The sequence below is a fragment of the Megascapheus bottae genome, chromosome 2 (genome assembly GCF_031878675.1).
Source record: "Megascapheus bottae isolate mThoBot1 chromosome 2, mThoBot2.hap1, whole genome shotgun sequence".
Lineage (NCBI taxonomy): Eukaryota > Metazoa > Chordata > Mammalia > Rodentia > Geomyidae > Megascapheus > Megascapheus bottae.
In genome coordinates, this window is record NC_143510.1 from 43,501,012 (window position 1) to 43,520,480 (window position 19,469).

Genomic DNA, 19,469 nt, shown 5'->3' on the forward strand with positions numbered 1-19,469 from the left:
TTTCCAATCTGATGTAAAAAAATCATTGTTAATAAATTCTTTAATAAAAAAGGTAAAAAAATAAATAAATAAAACCAACAGGGGCCAGGAGTTTACCTAGTGGTAGAAGACCCAGGTTCCATTCCTTGGTGCCATACACACAGCAGAAAAGCCAGAAATGGTGCTATGGCTCAAGTGGTAGAGCTCTAGCCGTGAGAAAGCCCAAGGACAGGCCTCAGGCCCTGAGCTCAAGCTCAGGACTGGCAAAAATAAAAAACAAAAAATATATAAAAACCACAAAGTAATTGCTATTCCCAATGCTTAAGAACTAGATTGAAGGACTGGGACCACGCAGGAGTCTGTGGGGTCTTCTCGGGAGTCCTAACTCCTCAGTGATGTGGAGTTTTGATTATGGAAGTCTTGGTGACTTGAAGTTCATCTTTTATTCAGAACGAATAACAAGCTTGGTTCAACTGAGTATCTTCTGTACGCCAATATTTAAGAGTTTCGACATCGACTGCCAGCTGACAATGCTGACCTGGCACTCATTTTGTAACAGCAATTACACATTCTCTCACTCTGGCTGTGGATGGCTATAGCGAGTTACTGGAGAATTAAAGTTCTAGAATGCTGCAGTAGAATTAAACCCATAATGCTCTTTGTCAGCATATAAAATAAAGTAGAAATACAGTGTTGTAAAAAGGGATTTGGACAAGATCATTTACTAAATATCAATTCCTAAAGGATCATATTCAGCTGTTCTCCTGTGTGTCTATTTTTTTTTTAGGAAAATCTTCTGACAGCCTGTAATCCTAGCTTCTAGGAGGCTGAGTGCTGGGGATTGTGCTTCAAACCAGACTAGTCAGTAAAGTCTGTATGAGTCTCCAATTAACTAGCAAAAATCTAGAAGTGGAGCTGTGGCTCAAGTGGTAGACTATTAGCCTCAAGCAAAGGACAGTGTCTAGGCCTGAATTCAAGCTCCAGGATCACACACACACACACACACACACACACACACACACACACACACACACACACACACACGCACGCACACACTCCACAAGGATGTCAAAGAAATTTAGCCTGGGTGATTTCTATCAAGGTTATCCCTTAGAGAAGTCAAGAATCTTGAAGTTAAATTCATATTTCTTGATTCTCACTTTCCTATAACAATTCAGCCATAATATTTCTCCCAATTATCATCCAAGGAGAAACAAAGCATTAACTACCTTCTTCAAGGAATAGCATTCTTAAGGAAATAATTGATCACTGCTTGCAAAGATGTGCAGATAAAATAGTTTGCCAGGAATCTATTCTTTATCATGTATGTCTTACAATGGGGAAAATTCAGTATGGAAATTTTATTGACATAATGGTCCAAAATGAAGACAGTTATGTTCCCTCCTTCAGCACTGTAAGTTTTTTTCTTTTGACTTGGTGGTCTATGAACATCAGGAGTTTACAAGCCCAGTTCTTACATCGAAAAAGGAGGATTTGGAACATAAAATTCAAAATTCAAGTTTTGCTCTTCCTTCTGTGAGTAGCAAGTTTGTATGAATATACATGCAAATAAGTGGATGTGTCCTTCTTGACTTTCTTCATTATGTGTGTGTGTGTGTGTGTGTGTGTGTGTGTAGAGAGAGATAAGAAAAAGAATTCAATATGAAATCTCAAACATACATAATTTAAAAAAATCTCGTGGAAAGAAAACTTCAAATAATAGATACCCTCTTGAACATTAAGTTGCTTGTGTGTGGGGGTTGGGGGATGGGTTGGTAGGTACTAGGGCTTGAACTCAGAACCTGGGTACTGTCCCTGAGGTGTTTTTTTTTTTTTTTTTGCCAGTCCTGGGCCTTGAATTCAGGGCCTGTGCACTGTCCTTGGGCTTTCTCAAGGCTAGAACTCTACCACTTGATCCACAGCATCATTTCTGGCTTTTTTCTATGTATGTGGTACGGAGGAATCAAACCTGGGTCTTCGTGCATGCTAGGCAAGCACTCTACCACTAAGCCAAACTCCCGGCCCACTGCCCCTGAGTATTTTTTTATTTAAGCCTTTAGTTCTACCACTTGAGCCACAGCTCCACTTTAGGCTTCTTGGTGATTTAATTAAAAGAGTCTCACAGATTTGTCTGCCTGGACTGGTTTAGAACCATGGTTTTCATATCTCAGCTTCCTAAGTACCTAACATTACAGGCATTAACCACAGGTGCCAGGTTCTGCATCTTTAAAGAAAAATGACTCCATTCAATTGAAAGTGAATTCAACAACAATACGGCTTATTTTAGCTTAGCAACAAAATAATCAAAGTATGCCGCAGTGGATGTCAGCCTGTTTAGGTTTCCTCCTCCCCCTCCTCCTTCCTCCCCACCCCCCATGGCATGAGTTCCCTGCATGTAACAGTAATTGAATATGCCCTCTAAACCTTGAAAGGATTCACGTGTCACCGTGAAGCATGAATTCTTGAAGACATTCCCAATCATCATCCAGGCCCCTCCTTACATTTTATCTGTCAAGAGTTCTGGCAAGAAACAGATGGCGTGCTTTGGATGGCTAATTAAAGAATTTAACAAAGGGACCATTTATAAAGATGTGATTGAAAACAAGGAAACTAACAAGCAATAGAGGAGATGCCTGTCCCAAGGACAGGGGCAGCCAGATTGTCACCATCTCAAAGTGAGAAGATGCAAGAATAAAACCTTCAGAATCAAAGGAGGGTGACTGGACAGGGAGGACATCTGTCAGGAGATGTCCTGCCAGGAAGATGACAAGGCCAGTCACAGTGATGCCCTGTTAGGAAAGAAACCACCAAAATAAACAGTCAAATTTACCTCCCCTGGATGTGCTGCTGGAGTCCTCACTGAAGTTCCATCAACACCAAGAGCAGTGGAGAGAGAACTCATTAATTCTTTCTGTACAGGTCTGTCCCCAGGATATAAAGCAGGACAACAAAGGTGAGATGGTGGCTGTAGATGAGGAGAGAGAACAAAGGCACACATCTCCTCTCACACCTATGTACACAGCTTTCAGTGAAAAATGCATTTCAATTTGAAAACAACTTAGTGGGAAGTTTTTCCTCAGTGGAACCAGAAAGCAATTTGTAGTGTGTGTGTGTGTGTTGGTACTAAGGCTTCAGTTGAGGGCCTGAACACTGTCCACTAGATGCTTGTTCAAGGCTGGCACTCTACCACATAAGCCACAGCTCCATTTCTGGTTTTTGCTACTTAATGGGAGCTAAGAGTCTCAGACTTTTCATGTCCAGGCTGTCTTCCAGTCGGAACCCTCAGATCTCAGACTCCTGAGCAGCTATGATTACAGATGTCAGCAGTAGCCTTTCTGATTTTGAACCATTTGAAGTGGGGGAAAAGAAAGAATACATTTAACAAGATACAACAGACGCTGTAAGGTAAGAGAAATATTTATTTAATTTTGCACAAGAACGAGCTGATACTGAACAGATTCAACCAAATAATATTAAGTGCAGTAAAACAAAGAAGAAGGGATGACTTTTCTTGTTAGAAAATATTAAGTAACCATGCCTGTGCATTATTTTTTATATCATTACAATAACTGGTATCAGACTTCTTTGCAGAGTGTGTACTGTACATAACACATTCGCATTACAGCTTATATGTTTGCTTCAGAAAACAGAATTCATTCACTTATTCACTGCCTGACAGCTTGTCTTTTGGCAGTGAAGAACCTAACAGACTGGTGAAGATTCTGATCTAGGAGGAAGTTTTCTGTACCAGTGAAAGCCAGAGGTTTCCCAGGATGCACCGGGTTCCAGAGTCCTAGCCAGGGGTGGCAATGACATGAGAGTCACACTGATTCCACAAGAATGTCCTTGGGTACAGCAGAGCCAGATGTGTGGTCTAGTTTTCTCCCAAGAATCTTCCTTTTGCCTTTTGCTTTCCTCAAGCTCCACAAATTCCATAATTGAAAGTTCACTCAGCTATTCACAAAGTGTATTTAGCTGCCCATACATCATCCAGTGTAACTTTTCACCATTTTTTTTCTTTTTTTGGTCTTTTGAAAGAAGGTTCTTTAAACAGAAATCTCCCATGAGACACTTAACTTCAGAGCTCCTGAAGGCACTGGGGGTCTACCGAGCAACAGATGTGGCCGTTCTAGGAAGAAAAAAAAAGGGAAAAGGAAGGTAAATATGGATTAAGGTAGAGGACGGATTATGGAGTATAGAATATAAGTGAATACGACAATGACACATAAATGCCAACTACATCGTTTCTGTGATTTCCTGGAAAGGGAGTCACTGAATAGCTATTCAGGATTATCCAACTGCACAGACGACCATGCCCTCTGACATGCTTCTCCATCACACTTCATTTATTTCTTGAAGCCCAAAGCACCTGTTGAGTCTATTAGCACTAGCCATGTTTTAATAAATAAAGCGGATCTGGTGTTGGACATCAGAGGGAAGTGTTTAGTTTATTAGGGGAGAAACCAGAAAGTATCAGTGAGCAAGCAATAAAACCTTGTGCAAAGTGCTACGGATTGAATGCTGTGTCCCATTAACACGCTTGTGCTCATATTCTGGTGGCTAGTATAATAGCAGCAGGGGATGAGGCTTTGGGGGGGAGTTTATTAGGGATGAGGGTGAGGCCTTTGGCCTAGATGGGAAGCTTTGCTTTTCCTCCCTAATGTAAATACTGGAAAGTTTGCTTTCTCCTTCTCCTCCTCCTCCTTCCCGCCCTCCCCTCCCCAACCACCACCATTATTTCAGGGCATAGCCAGGAAGATCTCTCTTGCTAGACTCCAGATCATCCGGTGCCTTGACCTAGGATTAAGAAGGTGAATCTCGACCTAGGACTATGAAGGGGAATCTCTCAGGCCTTGTAACTGTGGGAAATAACGTTTGTAGTTTAAGCCATCTGGTCTGTGGTATTGTACAGAAGAAATCCAACCTGAGTAAAGGCAAAAAGGAAAGACTGATGAGCAGGGCAGCCTTCTCTTTAAAGGTTCAAGATCTGAAGGCAAATATATGAGAATAGGCCCACAGAACAGGGCCCTGTGGAGAAGAGGTTTAGAAATCTATAGTTAAGAAGCAGAGAAAGGTTCTGATGAGAAATTTAGCTTAGTGAGTAAATTGAGCTTACTAGGGAAGCAGGTAGGAGACAGGCTAAAGTGGTTTCTATAAGTATCAGAATAATATAGTATACTACAAGGAAAGAGAATTTCCCTGCCATCTTCTTAAATTCTTTACACGTGTACTTTTCTCACCCAGTTCACTACTCCTAAGACGATATGAAAACAACTATTACAATCACAGTAGTGATGACACTCTCTTTACACTTCTAGTTTGAGAACTCTCTGACAGATACTTTGCTAAGCATCTTAAACATGATCTTGTTTCAACCTTTCTGCATTCCCTGTGGATACTTCATTAATAGTCACACATTTCAGATCAGAAATGGAGATCAGAAAGCTTAAATATCATGTCCAAAATCACAGTTTATAAATGGTAAGATTGGGATTCAAACTTATGTCTGCTTCTAAAATTTATCCTCTAATCTTTATTTTCCCTCAGATAACTGACTTTCAACCAAAGGTAACTTTGATTAAAAATATATTTATTATGATATAATCAAAAGTTTCTTTGTTTCTATAAGATCAAATTCTTGGAAAAGAGAATGTAATATGCTAGCCTTTGATGAAGCATAGCAAATGAGGGGGGAAAATAAAGCAGTCTCTACCCAGGAAGATAATTGTTGATTTAACTTAGTCTTAATCCTTTCAAAATTACTATTAAGCTGAATTCTTACTCTGGCATGAGACAGAGACTTCCCATCTCCAGGACATGTAACATAATTTTTAAAGCTTTGCTACCATTCCTAGAGGCTCAGACTGGCTAACCATCACCTAATGTGATAGTTCCTCTAGTGAGCAGAAATAGAGAATTTGTGATGCCTTCTGTCAATTTGAGAAATTATCACTCAAATTCCATGAGGAAAAATATCCTTTACCAATTGTTTCCATAAGCACGTTTCAGGAAGAATTTTATTTCCTGAAATTTGTGCTAGTTTTCAAAATCTTGCATGAGTATCTCCCTTCTTCTGTGTCAATGTATTCGGCCATGGCAGCTCTTCAATTGGGAGAGCACAGTTCATATATGAAGGATGAATAAATCACCCCACTGGGATTCTGAACTCAGTAATGACATAACTTATTCCCTAAGATGATCCTGCCTATACATAGCAACAATGAAGTCTGAACAAAATATAAAATAAGAATTGTAGGCGATGGAGAGTGGCGGGCAGATGGTGGAGTGATTTTCAGCCTTGAAGGGAAAGGAAATTTACTGTGTGAGATTCACTTTGCCTTGGCATTCCTTAGTCTGTGCATCTTCACACAACCATAACTCAAGCAGAAATCTACAATCGAATGGGCCGGAGATGTCAAGAGGAAAGCTTAGGGGCTAGCAGAGTACTCAAACGTTTTTTTCTTTTTCAAAGGGAATGCCTACAAAGTGAGGCAGTGAATAGACATGCCATTTCCCTTCAAAGCTTGGGCTGTTTGTTGAATTGCAGAGGAAACCCTACAGAAATAATCAGAGAGCCTCAGTCAGAATATGCCAAGCTCTCCAGCTAGATTTCAGATATGCTCACACTGTCAAGTATCAGTATTTAATATGTGTCCTGGCCAAGTTAGAATCAATTGGTAACAATTCAAGTTTTCACAGAAATCCTCAAAGGACCATGATTAGGGATAAAATAATATCTCAAAATTAAAAGGTACATACTCTATCACTAAAATGAAGTCAGAACACAGAACCCTGTAGCAAGTACAAGGTCAAGTGCCTACAAGTATAAAGTGACTAGCCAGATATTTACAATCTGTCAGAACAGAAATACCCTTCAAAGGAAACTAGTGGATGTAAGATCCATACAACGTGGTAGCCTCTGTACCATAAAATTAATAAACCTGAGGAAAATAGTGAAATGTGGCCCTTAAGAGAAAAAGTAGTGGAGAAGAAAGTCTCAAAGATAATTTAGCAGATGAAGATTAGAAAATTTCAATTCAATACATTCAAAGATGTTTAAATAAACTGTTACTTAGCTGGGTGCTGGGTGGCTCATGCCTGTAATCCTATCCACTGGGGAGGCTGAAATCTGAGGATCACGGTTCAAAGTCAGTTCAGGCAGGCAAATCTGTGAGACTCTTACCTCCAATTGGCCAAGAAACAGACAGAAATGCTCAAGTGATAGAGCACCAGTCTTGAGTGAAAAGCTAAGGTATAGAACACAGGCCCCAACTTCAAGCCTAAATGGCTATATTGATAATTTTGAATGGCCTGAGAGTGAAGTAACAAATATCAAAGGCAGATTAAATTATTTAGTTTTAGCATTGGTCTCAAAATTATGATGATGATGAAACACAAATGCTATAAGTTAAATTTTATAAGAATAAGAAAAGTAGCTGCTTTCAAGGCCATTACTATTTACTTACCAACTAAAAATGAGCATTTGGTGAGGAGACACTAAACAGAGTTAGTGCTCTGGAAACAGAACTGTAATGAATAATGCCTCCCATGTAGTACTTTTTTTGTCATGGCATGCCACTTATTTTTAAAATAAATCTAATAAAATCGATATCTGAGACAAAATGGGTAAGACTGAACATATCGTTATAACTCATAATTAATAAGACAGCAAATGGTATTATATAGAAACTTTTACGAATCAGCTTTTATATGACAAGAAAATAGAACTTTAATATTAAAATGTACTTTCTGGCATACATTTTTATCAAGATTCAAATGACTCTGGTAGTTGTTTATAAGGAAAACAAATGACAAGTTCATTCATGTTCTTTCCTGAATGCATTTTTCTCACTGACAAGACTTGATCTGATGCTGTGGATGTCTTTTCTTTTCCTTCCTTGCTTCTTTCCTTCCTTCCTTTTCTCCTTCCTTTCTTTCTCTCCATCCTTCCTCTCTTTCCCCTTCCATTTCTCTCTATCACTCTGTTCCTCTCTCCCCATACCTTTCTCTTTCTTGTCTTCTGTGCTATTACTGGGATTTAAACTTATTACTGAGACTTATACTTAGCAGATGAAGATTAGAAAATTTCAATTCAATACATCCAAAGATGTTTAAATAAACTGTTACTTAGCTGGGTGCTGGGTGGCTCATGCCTGTAATCCTAGCTACTCGGGAGGCTGAAATCTGAGGATCACAGTTCAAAGTCAGCCCAGGCAGGCAAATCTGTGAGACTCTTACCTCCAATTGGCCATAAAACAGCCCGAAGTGCTCATCTTGCTTGACTTTTTTGCTCACAGCTAGCACTCTACTATTTAACCACACTTTCACTTCTAGCTTTTTGTTGGTTAATAGGAGATAAGAGTCTCTTGGATTTGTCTTCCAGGCTGGCTTTGAATGGTGATGTTCCAATCTCAGCCTTCTGAGTAGCTAGGATGACAGGAGTGAGCCACCAGAGCAGGGATGGTTGTATTTTTATCCTACCACCTGGTAGATATTTTTGTTTTTACTGTTGCTAAAAGAATAAATAACCTCACAGATCAAAGGTATAAGTAGTTAAGTATCAGGAAGGTATCTGTTGGTCATTAGTGCTCAAGTTTTAAGAAATACATTGTTCAGTATACATATGTCAAGCATTTATGATGTAATACTGAATATGCATTCTAGTATTACTAACTTTCAAATTTGTTATCGTGCTTTTAGAAAAACAGCTCTAAGTATTCACTCATAAAGCTTTGCTTGAGTGACAAATTACATGGACTGAAGGAGGTGGAGATTTAAGTTTGAAGTTTGAAGGGGGAAAAGAAGGTATCTCAAAGCTTAAAGCATTTTACATTTCTTTGTTCTGTTATACCAAGCCACTCCAGAAAGAATTTATAGTAAAAGTGAATCTGAATTAGGTGGCTCTATTGAAAAATTTCTACAAAATGGAAGTACTTGCGTTGAAACCAGATAAGTAATGCTGAGAAAAATGTGACATGTGTGTTCTTTGATTCTTATTATTATTTACTTAGTATTGTTCAAAAATTATAGCTATGAATTTGAAAGATCACTAAATTAAACTTTGCAGAATAAGAATCAAATTAAAATAATTTCGGCTTGGTCACTATATCTAGGAAACTCTCTCTTTTAATTATGTTATCTATATTTGTGTTCTCAAAATAAAAGATGTAATGCTCTCTTTTCCTATGAAAATAAAGAGAAAAATCTTTATAACGATTTTTCACCAGCTGAAGGAATAAAATATGGTAAAACAATCTTACATTTTTCAACTCAATGTAACTGACCACAACAAACTAAGAAACATGCCCATTTTTTTTGCTATATTGATTTCCACTTTAGAAGAAAGGTAATGTATCTCTTTTGTCAATAGGTTTTACGAATCTCATAAAAGAACCAGATCAGAATCAATAAAAGCAGATTGCCTTCCATCATGGATGAAGTAGCATGAAGTTTGGTGGCATGAAGTTTTAAAGCTGGGCATAGATGGCTGTATTAAGGGAACTTTCTAGAAGGTGGTTCCCACCACCACGATCACTCTTTCTGGAGTATTCGGACTACATGAGACGCTCAGCCTGGCACTAAGAAAGGTGACAGTTGTGTTCCCTATCTCTGCTTGAAGACTAATGGAACTGCCCTGCACTGTCCAGGCGAGGCATGGCAGCCTCTCTAGCACCACTCACTGCTGACTCTGTTGCTGGGCTTCATTTACCTTGCACTGGCACAGGGTGCACTCGGTGCCATGCTTGATCCACGAGGACCCCGTGAAGCGAACTACATTCATCTCGTCCAGGCAGGTTTTGGTGATGTCATTGTGGATGGTGTCGGCCTGGCAGGGGTCGGTGACACAGTGTGGGCAGCACTCATTCTCCGGAAGGACACTGAATTCACACTCCACTTCTGGGCAGGGCAGGGGCCAACAGTCTACTTCCCCTTGCTGTAAGAAGGGATGGACCAGGGAGGAGGGCAGAGAGAGGAAGGGAGGAGGCAGCCAGTGAGAGCAGGAGAACAGAGCTTACTCAATACTGAATGAATGCCATCCATAGCTGGGTCCCACTGTCAATACTCACCAATCTTGAGAAGGATTTATATAAGCTCATCAGAATGAATTCCTTATTGTAACTAATTTTTTTTAAGTCTTCAAAGATTAGACCAACAAGAAAACAAAGTTTCCCTTAATGCATTTTGCCACGTGGCTCAATGACTGTAATCCTAGCTACTCATGAGACTGAGATCTGAGGATCATAGATGAAAGCCAGCCTGGGCAGAAAAAAAAATCCATGAGACTCTGATCTCTAATTAACTAACAAAAAAAAACCCTGGAAATGGAAGTGTGACTTAAGTGGTATAATGCCAGCCGTGAGCAAAAAAGCTCAGAGCTAGCACCTAGGCCCTGAGTTCAGGACTCAAGACTAGTGCAGATACACAAAAAGACAAAACAAAATAACAGATTTTTTTTATCTATCTTTCCAATTACAAAGTAGAATGATTCAATAGGGATCAGTTCTCTATTTCACTTTTTCATCCTTTCATCTTTTTGCTCACTAACGTCATTTATTCTTCACTTCATGAGAAAGTGTTGCTTGTTTTTAAGAAAATAGACCGAAATGATGAAAGGAATTTGATCTCTGTCGTGTATCTTTTTCTCAGTGTTGTGCTTTGAACACCTTCCTCAAACTCCTGTCCAACAAAAAGCCTACCGACCACCTGGGAATTGATTTCTGCCCTTATTCCACATGGAAAAAAAAACAACCAACCTGTGTGGTGAAGCTTCCCCAAACCACAGTGCCCTAGCTGGGTACTTGTTGGGCACACCTGTAAGACCAGTTATCCAAGAGGCTGAGATCTGAGGATTGTGGTTTGAAGCCAACCCAAGCAAGAAAAGCTATGAGACTGTTATCTTCAAATCACCAGCAGAAAGACAGAAGTAGAGCTGTGGCTCAAGGGGTAGAGTACAAGCATGCAGGCCAGAATAAAACAAGAACAACTGTCTTTGTGTATGTATATGAACGTATGTATGTATGTATGTATGTATGTATGTATGTATGTATGTATGTGGTGGGCATGCATGCTTGCATTTGGAGACAGCTGCGACTGGACTCTAGCTTGAGATCTTCTTGTCTCAGCCCCCCAAATCCTAAGATTACAGATGTGCAACATCTGCTTTGAATACTCAGTTTGCGTATGTATTTATTGCTTACCTGGTAGTGTGTAAAAAATGAAGTATATACAAGAATATAATTAGTAGTGATATCAATATTTAGAAGAAAAGTGTTCTTTTAGGAAGGGAATTTCTTCTGGTGCTTGAAGTCAAGGCTTTGTACAGGTTAGGCAGAAGCTCTACTGCTTGAATCACATACCTCCAGCCAGCCTTTTTCTACTCTAGTTATTTTTGAAATGGGGTGTCATTTTTTGCCCAGACTGACCTAGACCCTGATCCTCCTGGCTTAGCTTCCTCCCCTACTGGAATGACAAATGTGCACCCCCATGCTATGTTTTCTCATTAAGATGAGATATCATAACCTCCTTATATTCTTTTGCCTGGGCTGGCCTGGAACCCTTGATCCTCTGTATCTCAGCCTAAACCACACAGGTTGGATGTCAAGTGCATAGGACCACATCCAACTATTGGTGAAGGTGAGGAGTTTATGAACTTTTGGCCCAGGTAAGGCTTTGAACTCTATTCCTCCTGATCTTGGCTTCCTGAATAACTAAGATTATGGGTACAAGGCACCCATGCTTGACGTATTTTTGTTTGTTATGTCTGAGGAGTAAGCAGAAATAGGCTAGCAAAATATCTATTTGGGAAAAGAATGATTGTTTTTATGAATGTCATCATTCTCCCATAGCCATCTGTCTTGCTTTATGGCTATAGAGGCACTCCTGAAGGAGCTGTTGCTCTAGAAAGTGACTAAGCAGAAGACCCACCACATCTGTCCCAGAGGTTTCTTTCTCAGGCCCAGCATTTCAACAGCCTCCCCCGGCCTCATTTTTTATATGTGCCAATTCCACAGCCAACTTACCAGGTGTTGTGAGTGAGGAGGCAGAGGGCTGCCTCCTGCTCTGATCTTGGGTCTGCACTCCCCACCCTGGTCCCAGGCCTCAGCACTCACCAGGCAGCGGCACTGCTGGCAGCTCTGCAACCAGGTGTCCCCGCTGTTGTACACAGTCTCCCCGTTCTGATGGAGACACTGGCTGCTGAGTCTCGGGTCGCACTCAGGGCAGCAAAAGAGGTCCACTGTGGGGTTCTCACAGTCACACACCATCCGCCGGCACATCACGAATCCATTCTGCACGAGAAGGGAAAAGACCTGAGCCCCAACCCCTGCTTCCCAGGGCATCCATATAGCCTGGAGATGAAGCTCACTCACCACTGTTTGCCCAGACTGATGCTTTGTCTTTAAAATCTATAGTTCACACAAAGAACTCTCCCAAACTGCATGCACTGGAGGCCTCTGATGTCTTTCCACTCACTACCTCAAGAGACTTGACCGGAAGGAAATTTTCCAGAAGTCCTTCGCTATGAAGGTCCTCATATACACATAGAGATGTGTATAGAGACATGCGCATGTGCAAATAAATATACCTACATTTGTACATTGGTATCGTATTTTATTGTTTCTAGTATGTAATATTATTCATTTAGCTACAACTTAAGTCTCTGTTATAAACTGGGGACACATCATACAACACCTCTTAAAATTGAAATAGAGCCAAAATGGAAATTTTTCTTGGGTCATATCTGACTTCATTCATACATTCATGCAAATATGATATTAATAGCACAATTAATAATAAAATGCTATCAACAAGTGAACTAATGTATACTTTGCAGTATAATAGCACAACGAAAGGTGTCCAGCAATAAAACAGAATAGATACATGTCATGAAATTAATCAGATTCTAAAATCATAATGCTGAGAAGTCAGACACAGAGTAAATATTATGTGATTCTGTTCATGACAGTCTTTAGAAATTATTAATATTTAATATAAGGATGTTAGAAGCCATGTTTGCCTGGGTCTGTGTTTCAAGGCTAACTAAAAAAGGATAGAAGTCAGTAACTGGGTTAGAAGTGTTTCATCACATTAATTATGATAGTGGTTAAATGGAGGGATGTATTTGTTAATATATGCAAATCGCAACTTCATTTAAAATTTTAATCATGGTACAAATAGTGGAATGCATTAGAAAGAAAAATTCAAAACACAACAAAATAAGCACTAGTAAACAGGGACTTGCAAGAGGAGGGATGGGGTCGGGGGAGAGGGGTAGAATGCAATCAAGTCATGCTATTTACCACAAAATTAAGAAAAGTAACGTAAGGGATGGGTCAGAAGAGGGGGAGAATGCTAAAAGGGGTGAAAATGATCAAGATGCATTGTATTCATGAACTGCTTTCTCAAATGGCAACAGCTTTGTACAACCATTTAAAGATACCCCCCACCAAAGACAAAGAACAGCAGTGACCTTCTACTAACATTCCTGTACTGAATAAAGTTCTTTGCACTCACCAGAAAAAAATATTTTAAATCACAGATCAAGAAAATGTGACTACATATAGTGGAGTTTTAGTCATTCATCAGGAAGAATGATATTACATTATTCGCACAGAAATAAATAGGCCTGGAGAAATTGAAGTAAAACAGGCCCAGAGTCACAAAGGACATGTTCTTATTTCCTCATGTGTGGGGGTTAGATCTAATTTATAAATACATATATCAAACTAGACGGGGTCATATGTATGTATATACAAACAAATTATAACTAAAGTATGGTATAGGCAGATGAATTTCAATTGAACAACTAACTTCCAGTCTAATAAAGTGAATACCAGAGAGCTGGGATTGAGGCATGAGAGGGGTGAGGTCAAGAGGAGAAGAGCAGACAAATAGACAGCAAGAGTAGAAGCACACACACTATACAGCAGATGGGTGAAGTAGTCACATATACATACAGCCACATCATCTTCACATGGATGTGAACACGGAACTAGGATAGCTGAGGGGATGGGTGGGGTTGGGAGAGACAGGGGCAAAGGATGGGAGTGGTAACACGGATCAAGACACTTTGTGCTCATGAAGTGAGATGTGGAACCAAACCCCCTTTGCACACGGGAGAGGGGGGTGTGAATGCCAACCTGACAGGAGCACACGGAGCAGCGGTCGTTTTCCAGCACCCAGATCTGCCCGTTGTGCTTGACTCTGCCATCGTGGACACAGTCGCCTGTGCAGTTCCTCCCGTGGGGACAGCGGCAGTCATAGCCCCCGTCCAGGTTGAAGCAGATGGTGTCATTGGCGCAATTGTGCCTGCCGGCCCCGCATTCATCAATATCTACAGGCAGGAAGGACACAGCATGCAGGGGTTACCACACACTGCTTCCAACAACCCAATGGACAACACATCTCCCTGAAGTACAGCCCTTGACTGTACATTCATTTTCACCTGTTGATGTGTGTTTCTTGTCCCATGCTGACAAAAGCAATGTGAATGATGGAGAGATTTCACACCTTTTCATAAAAAAATAATAAAATCACCTTTGTGTAGAATTTTCAACTTTTCTAGCTCAATGGATCCCATTCAGCTTCATGAAACATTCATATTTTGGGAAGCAAGCAGATAATTCAACATATCAAACAAAAACAGTCTGAAGGTAGACTGTGATAGCTCCTGACTGTAATCCTAGCCACTCACAACGCTGAGATCTGAGGATTGTGGTTTGAAGTCAGCCAAGGTAGGAAAGAGAGATTCTTATTCTTATCTCCAATTCACCACCAAAAAGACAGAAATAGAGCTGTGGATCAAGTAGTAGATTGTTGTTAGCCTAGAAAAAAAAATTCTCAGGGACAGTGCCCAGGCCCTGAGTTCAAGACCCAGGACCAGCACACAAAAAAAACCCAGAATCAAAACAAAACATCCCAGCTCAATGGTGAAAGTTCTGAACAGTTCCTAAGGCTCTCTGTATTAAACTGGCCCTTACTGAATGGGAGAGAAATGTCTTAGGACTCCCTATGATGTATTATTCCTTTTAAATCTCTACCCACCAATGACACCTCCCACTCGATCTCTTCTGAGTTCTATTAGTTTTCCCTTACAGGTGATGTGTTTTTTTACACTGTCCATGGCCCCCTTTACTCACCTGCAGAAGGCAGGCGGCCATCAGCAATTACCATAGCTCTCGAAAGTAATCCTGTCCCTCACTTCCCATTTCTGAGGATCATTTTCTTCTCTGCCTGGTTCAATTGGCAGCCGCCCATTCTTCACCTGACTCCCCATCCCCTGGGAATCACAGCCCAGAGCATTTTCATACAGATGAAAAGCAAACACTGTCTTGACCCACAGAGCAGGTCCATAAGAAGAGATGTGATTCCTTTTATTTACCCCATAATTTGAAAGGTCACAAGCCAAAATACATTTCAGTGAGATTGTTATGAGTGGCAGTAAGCAGTTATTTCCCATTCCATCAGATTCTTCTAAGTAAAGGTCAAGAAGGAAAGAATTAAATCACGGCAGGGGACGTGGGTGAGAGAGAAGATGGAAAGGATGGCTTTTAATGAAGGGAACAGTATGCTAGATTTCCCACAAGATTTTAAAGATCAGACCTAGTGAATAACTCCTTTACATAGCTTGATTCTAACATTAATTGGATACTTGCATGGGTGAGATTATAACTGGCCATATTGAGAGTCTTAAAATACTTAATGCTTTTATAACCTGATTTTGTCATAAATGTTTATAAATATGAGCCATAAAATGTATTTACCTCAAATTTTAAAAAATTAGATGGACAATGGCTGAAAGTTATCTGTATAGGGAGCTTGATTTGTTAAGGGTAATACTGTTTACAATTATAGACTATGAAGAAAATAAGAATTGCTCACCACCATGCACACACACACACACACACACACACATATTTAGGGGAAATGTTCTCTTTGTAATGAAAATAAAAACTTATAAATCTTCTCTATATTTTCTCTACTCAGACTAACAGCAGCTAATGCCATCAAATATATTTGATGAGTTGATCTTCATCTCCAATTAATATGCTTGGAATTAGGAATTACGGTATGCAGATAAAGCATTAACTATAATAGTCTGACCCCTTTGACCACAAACTCTACAGGCACCTCTTTATTACATAACCTTTTCAATATCCATTAAAAAGATGTGCTGCTAAGGGCAACAGCTGGATCTCTGAAACAATTTCATTTTGTCTGATGCTTAAGAATCAAAGGTCTAAGACCAGATAATACATTTTGTTTTTCCATAAAGGCAAAAAGAGTCACGAGGAGCATGGAATGTTTGTGCTCTTAAGATATGTTTATAATCAGGCAATACAAGAGAATGTCATACCAACGAAGACTGGCATGAGGCTGTCATACCTGAAGAAAGGTGTAGTACAAAACATCAGAATGGAATATAATTAGCGCTATTTGCATTTGAATTAGTGCAAACCAATTAGTGTGAACAGTGAAAACCACTGGTTATCTATCCTGGCTTTCCCAATGCAGAAAATGTGCCCATTTGATGACTGGCACTGAATTTTGGAACTCATTTTTTCTCATAAAAGGATTACGTTCTACTTTTAGAATGTACCAAGACACATAAACATTCCAGCTTTACAAGTATAAATAAGTCCTCCAAAGACTGACCCCTGTAGAAATACTGTTAAATCTATTTCAGTCTTCAATTTTCATTTGATTTGATCTAGCCACAACCTTCAGCACAGCTCACTTCCTTTCTTGGAATATTCTTCGGTGCTTCCTACCACAGTAATAGATTTTTCTGGATCTTTCTTCTAGCTGTTTTCTAGATGTAGTAATTGCACTATGAATGAGAGAAAGTACAATGGAGTGTTTTGAGATAAGGTGTTTGAAGGCCTAAAGTTTACAGCTATGAAGATGTGTTGGAGAACAGAAATGGAGTTATGACTGAAATAACAAGTGAGAGAGTGGATTAGGGTGCCTCACAGATTAAAAGGCAGTAAGATCCAGGAAAAGGTCACATCAAATAGCCAACAATTCAAAGCTAGCCTACAAAACTAAGAAGAGTGAGGGAAGTGGTGGGTTGGGAGAGATGGGTGATAAAGATGCAAGGACTAGCACAGTTTATTCATAAACTGTTTTGTTGAACAGCAATGTGTTTGTACCTTACAGATAATAAAACAATAAAAAAGAAATTTATCCTTACTATCAGAGTAGTAAGCAATTACTCAGGAAGCTGAGATCTAACGATCACAGTTCAAAACCAGCCCAGGCAGATTCTTATCTCCTGTTAACCACTAAAAAAGGTAGAGTGAGAGCTGTGGCTCAAATGGAAGAGGGTTATCCATGAGTGAAAAATCTAAGGGGAAGCTTCCAGGCCCTGAGATCAAGCCCTAGCACTGGTCCTGTGGGGGGGGGGGGAGGGAGAGACAGAGACAGAGACAGAGACAGAGACAGAAAGAGTAGTAGATAGATAGATAGATAGATAGGGAAAATGAAAACAATTACAATGAGGTTTTCATTTTAGAAAACTTACTTCAGCTTGCTTTTGGAGCAGGGATTTGAGCGGATCAGAATTGGAAGCCAGAGGCATGAGTGAACGGATTGTTTGCAAAGAAATGGTCTAAACCAATAAACATAGTCTCATACAGTGTTTGGTTGAGCCAGATTCTGAGAACAACCCTTAAATTCACAACACTTTCCCTTTTTTTATAGATTAGAAAATTTAGGATTGGAAACATTGTATACAAACAGGAAGGAACAGAGCCAAGCACTCAGGACTGTGCCTTCCCCCCCCCTCTATCCACCCCTTCCCCCCCTTCCCATCCTTCCCTCTCTCCTTCCTTTTATTCTTTTGGTGCTGGTACTCTAGCACTCTATTATTTGAGCCATAACCCCACTTCTAGCTTTTTTGGTGAGATAAGAATCTCAAGGACCTTCTTGCCTGTGATGATTTTGAACTGTGATCCTCAGCTCTCAGCCTCTTAAATAACTGGGATTATAGGTGGAAGCCACCAGCGCCAAGCAGGATGTGGTCTTAAACATGGTGCTGTACCTGAGAATGCACAGCTAGAGGCACTGGAGATAGAATTAACATGACTCAGTGATATACTGGTTTTGAACATTAGAGAAAAAGGAGAAATCAAGAATGATTCTTGAAAACGTATGAGGAGAAGAAGAGAGGATTCTTGCTGGACAATGGAATGGGGTGGGCAGGAGTAATAAATCTGCTGTGTTTGCTTCAGGATGAGTTGAAATACATTTTCCTCTGGTCTTCCACAAGAAGTTGTCTGTTAAACTGCTGGATATACAAGTCTGGAATTCAGAAAATAGAACTGGGCCAAAATACAGATTTGGTGTGCAGATACACTTTCATTACTCTTTTACTAAAGAGTAGCCCTTCACACATAAGTTCAAACTTCATGCAAGGTGTTCTTGGTTACTTCCTCTGCCTGACCTACTTTTCCTATGTGAAATCTCTAATAATAGCATCATGCTTAACGGTCAGTCTAAGACAAACGCCCGCTGGGAAGACTTATGAAGGCCAAAGGAGAACTCATTTCTCTCTGCTTCCTCACTGATCACCACTTATATTTTTTAACTTAAATCCAAGTGAATTTTCCATTTCTACCTTGTCTTCTGGCTTTGTCTGTATATTAAAGAGTTCATGGTGGTGTCTCATGCCTGCAGTGGTTAATTAATGCCTTAGTGGGAACTAAGATCCAAGAATCAGAGGATCATGGTTTCATGGCAGCTTGAACACAGAAGCCTAAGAGACTTGTGTCTTTAACTACCAAAAAGCCAAAAGGGGAGATGTTCCTCAAGAGGTAGAGCATCAGTCTTGAGCAAAAAAGATAAGGGTGCTCAGGACTGCAAGTTAAGCCCCAGTGCCAGCACAAATAAAAAGAAAAGAAACTCACTATCTTCTGTCTTACATAACAGCTACCGTACACGTTTTATCGACTTCTACAGCTGAGAACAGCAGCCATTCTTCAAAATTGTAGGGAGCAGATACTTATACCCAGTACAGCTAGTTGAGGTGAATTCTTATTTTAATTGATCTAGGTAAAGAGTTTGCAACAAATGTGTGGAGCTGCATATTTAAAAGAAAGTATAACTTGCTTTTACAAGTTTTTAAAAAAATTCCCGAGAGCTGGGCACAGTGGCTCACACCTGTAATACTAGCTACTCAGGAGGCGGAGATCAAGGTTCAAAGCCAGCCCCTGCACAAAAGGACCTGAGATTCTTATCTCCAATTAACCTCTAGAAAACAAGAAGTGGGGCTTGGCTCAAGCCTAGGCTGAGTTCAAACCCCATGACCCACAAAAAAAAAAAATCCCCAACCTTAAAGGTTATCCAGAAAGTAAAGAAAGAATGGAAAAAACCTGGGATGGGATTCCACAAATATAAAATATTATGTGGGGGAAAAGAGCTGGGTCACATCCCAGTGTTTCAGATTTCAAACACAGTACAAGCCAGGAAAAGAGCGGTCTGATGCATTACCT

The 19,469-nt window shown here is 40.0% G+C and overlaps 1 protein-coding gene across 4 annotated transcripts in view; it reads right to left on the reverse strand.

Annotated features, from left to right (window-relative positions):
- Positions 1–3,380: 3,380 nt before the first annotated feature.
- Nell2 (neural EGFL like 2) overlaps positions 3,381–19,469 on the reverse strand; it is a 372,707-nt gene continuing 356,618 nt past the window's right edge. For all 4 annotated transcript variants that reach the window (XM_090324484.1, XM_090324479.1, XM_090324493.1 and 1 more), the window contains 4 exons: positions 14,118–14,311; positions 12,090–12,266; positions 9,689–9,913; positions 3,381–4,108 (listed from right to left, as the gene is read on the reverse strand). In XM_090324484.1, the coding sequence (XP_090180610.1) occupies positions 4,058–4,108; positions 9,689–9,913; positions 12,090–12,266; positions 14,118–14,311 (647 nt within the window). In that variant the 3' untranslated portion in view covers positions 3,381–4,057. The remainder of the gene's footprint in view (positions 4,109–9,688; positions 9,914–12,089; positions 12,267–14,117; positions 14,312–19,469) is intronic.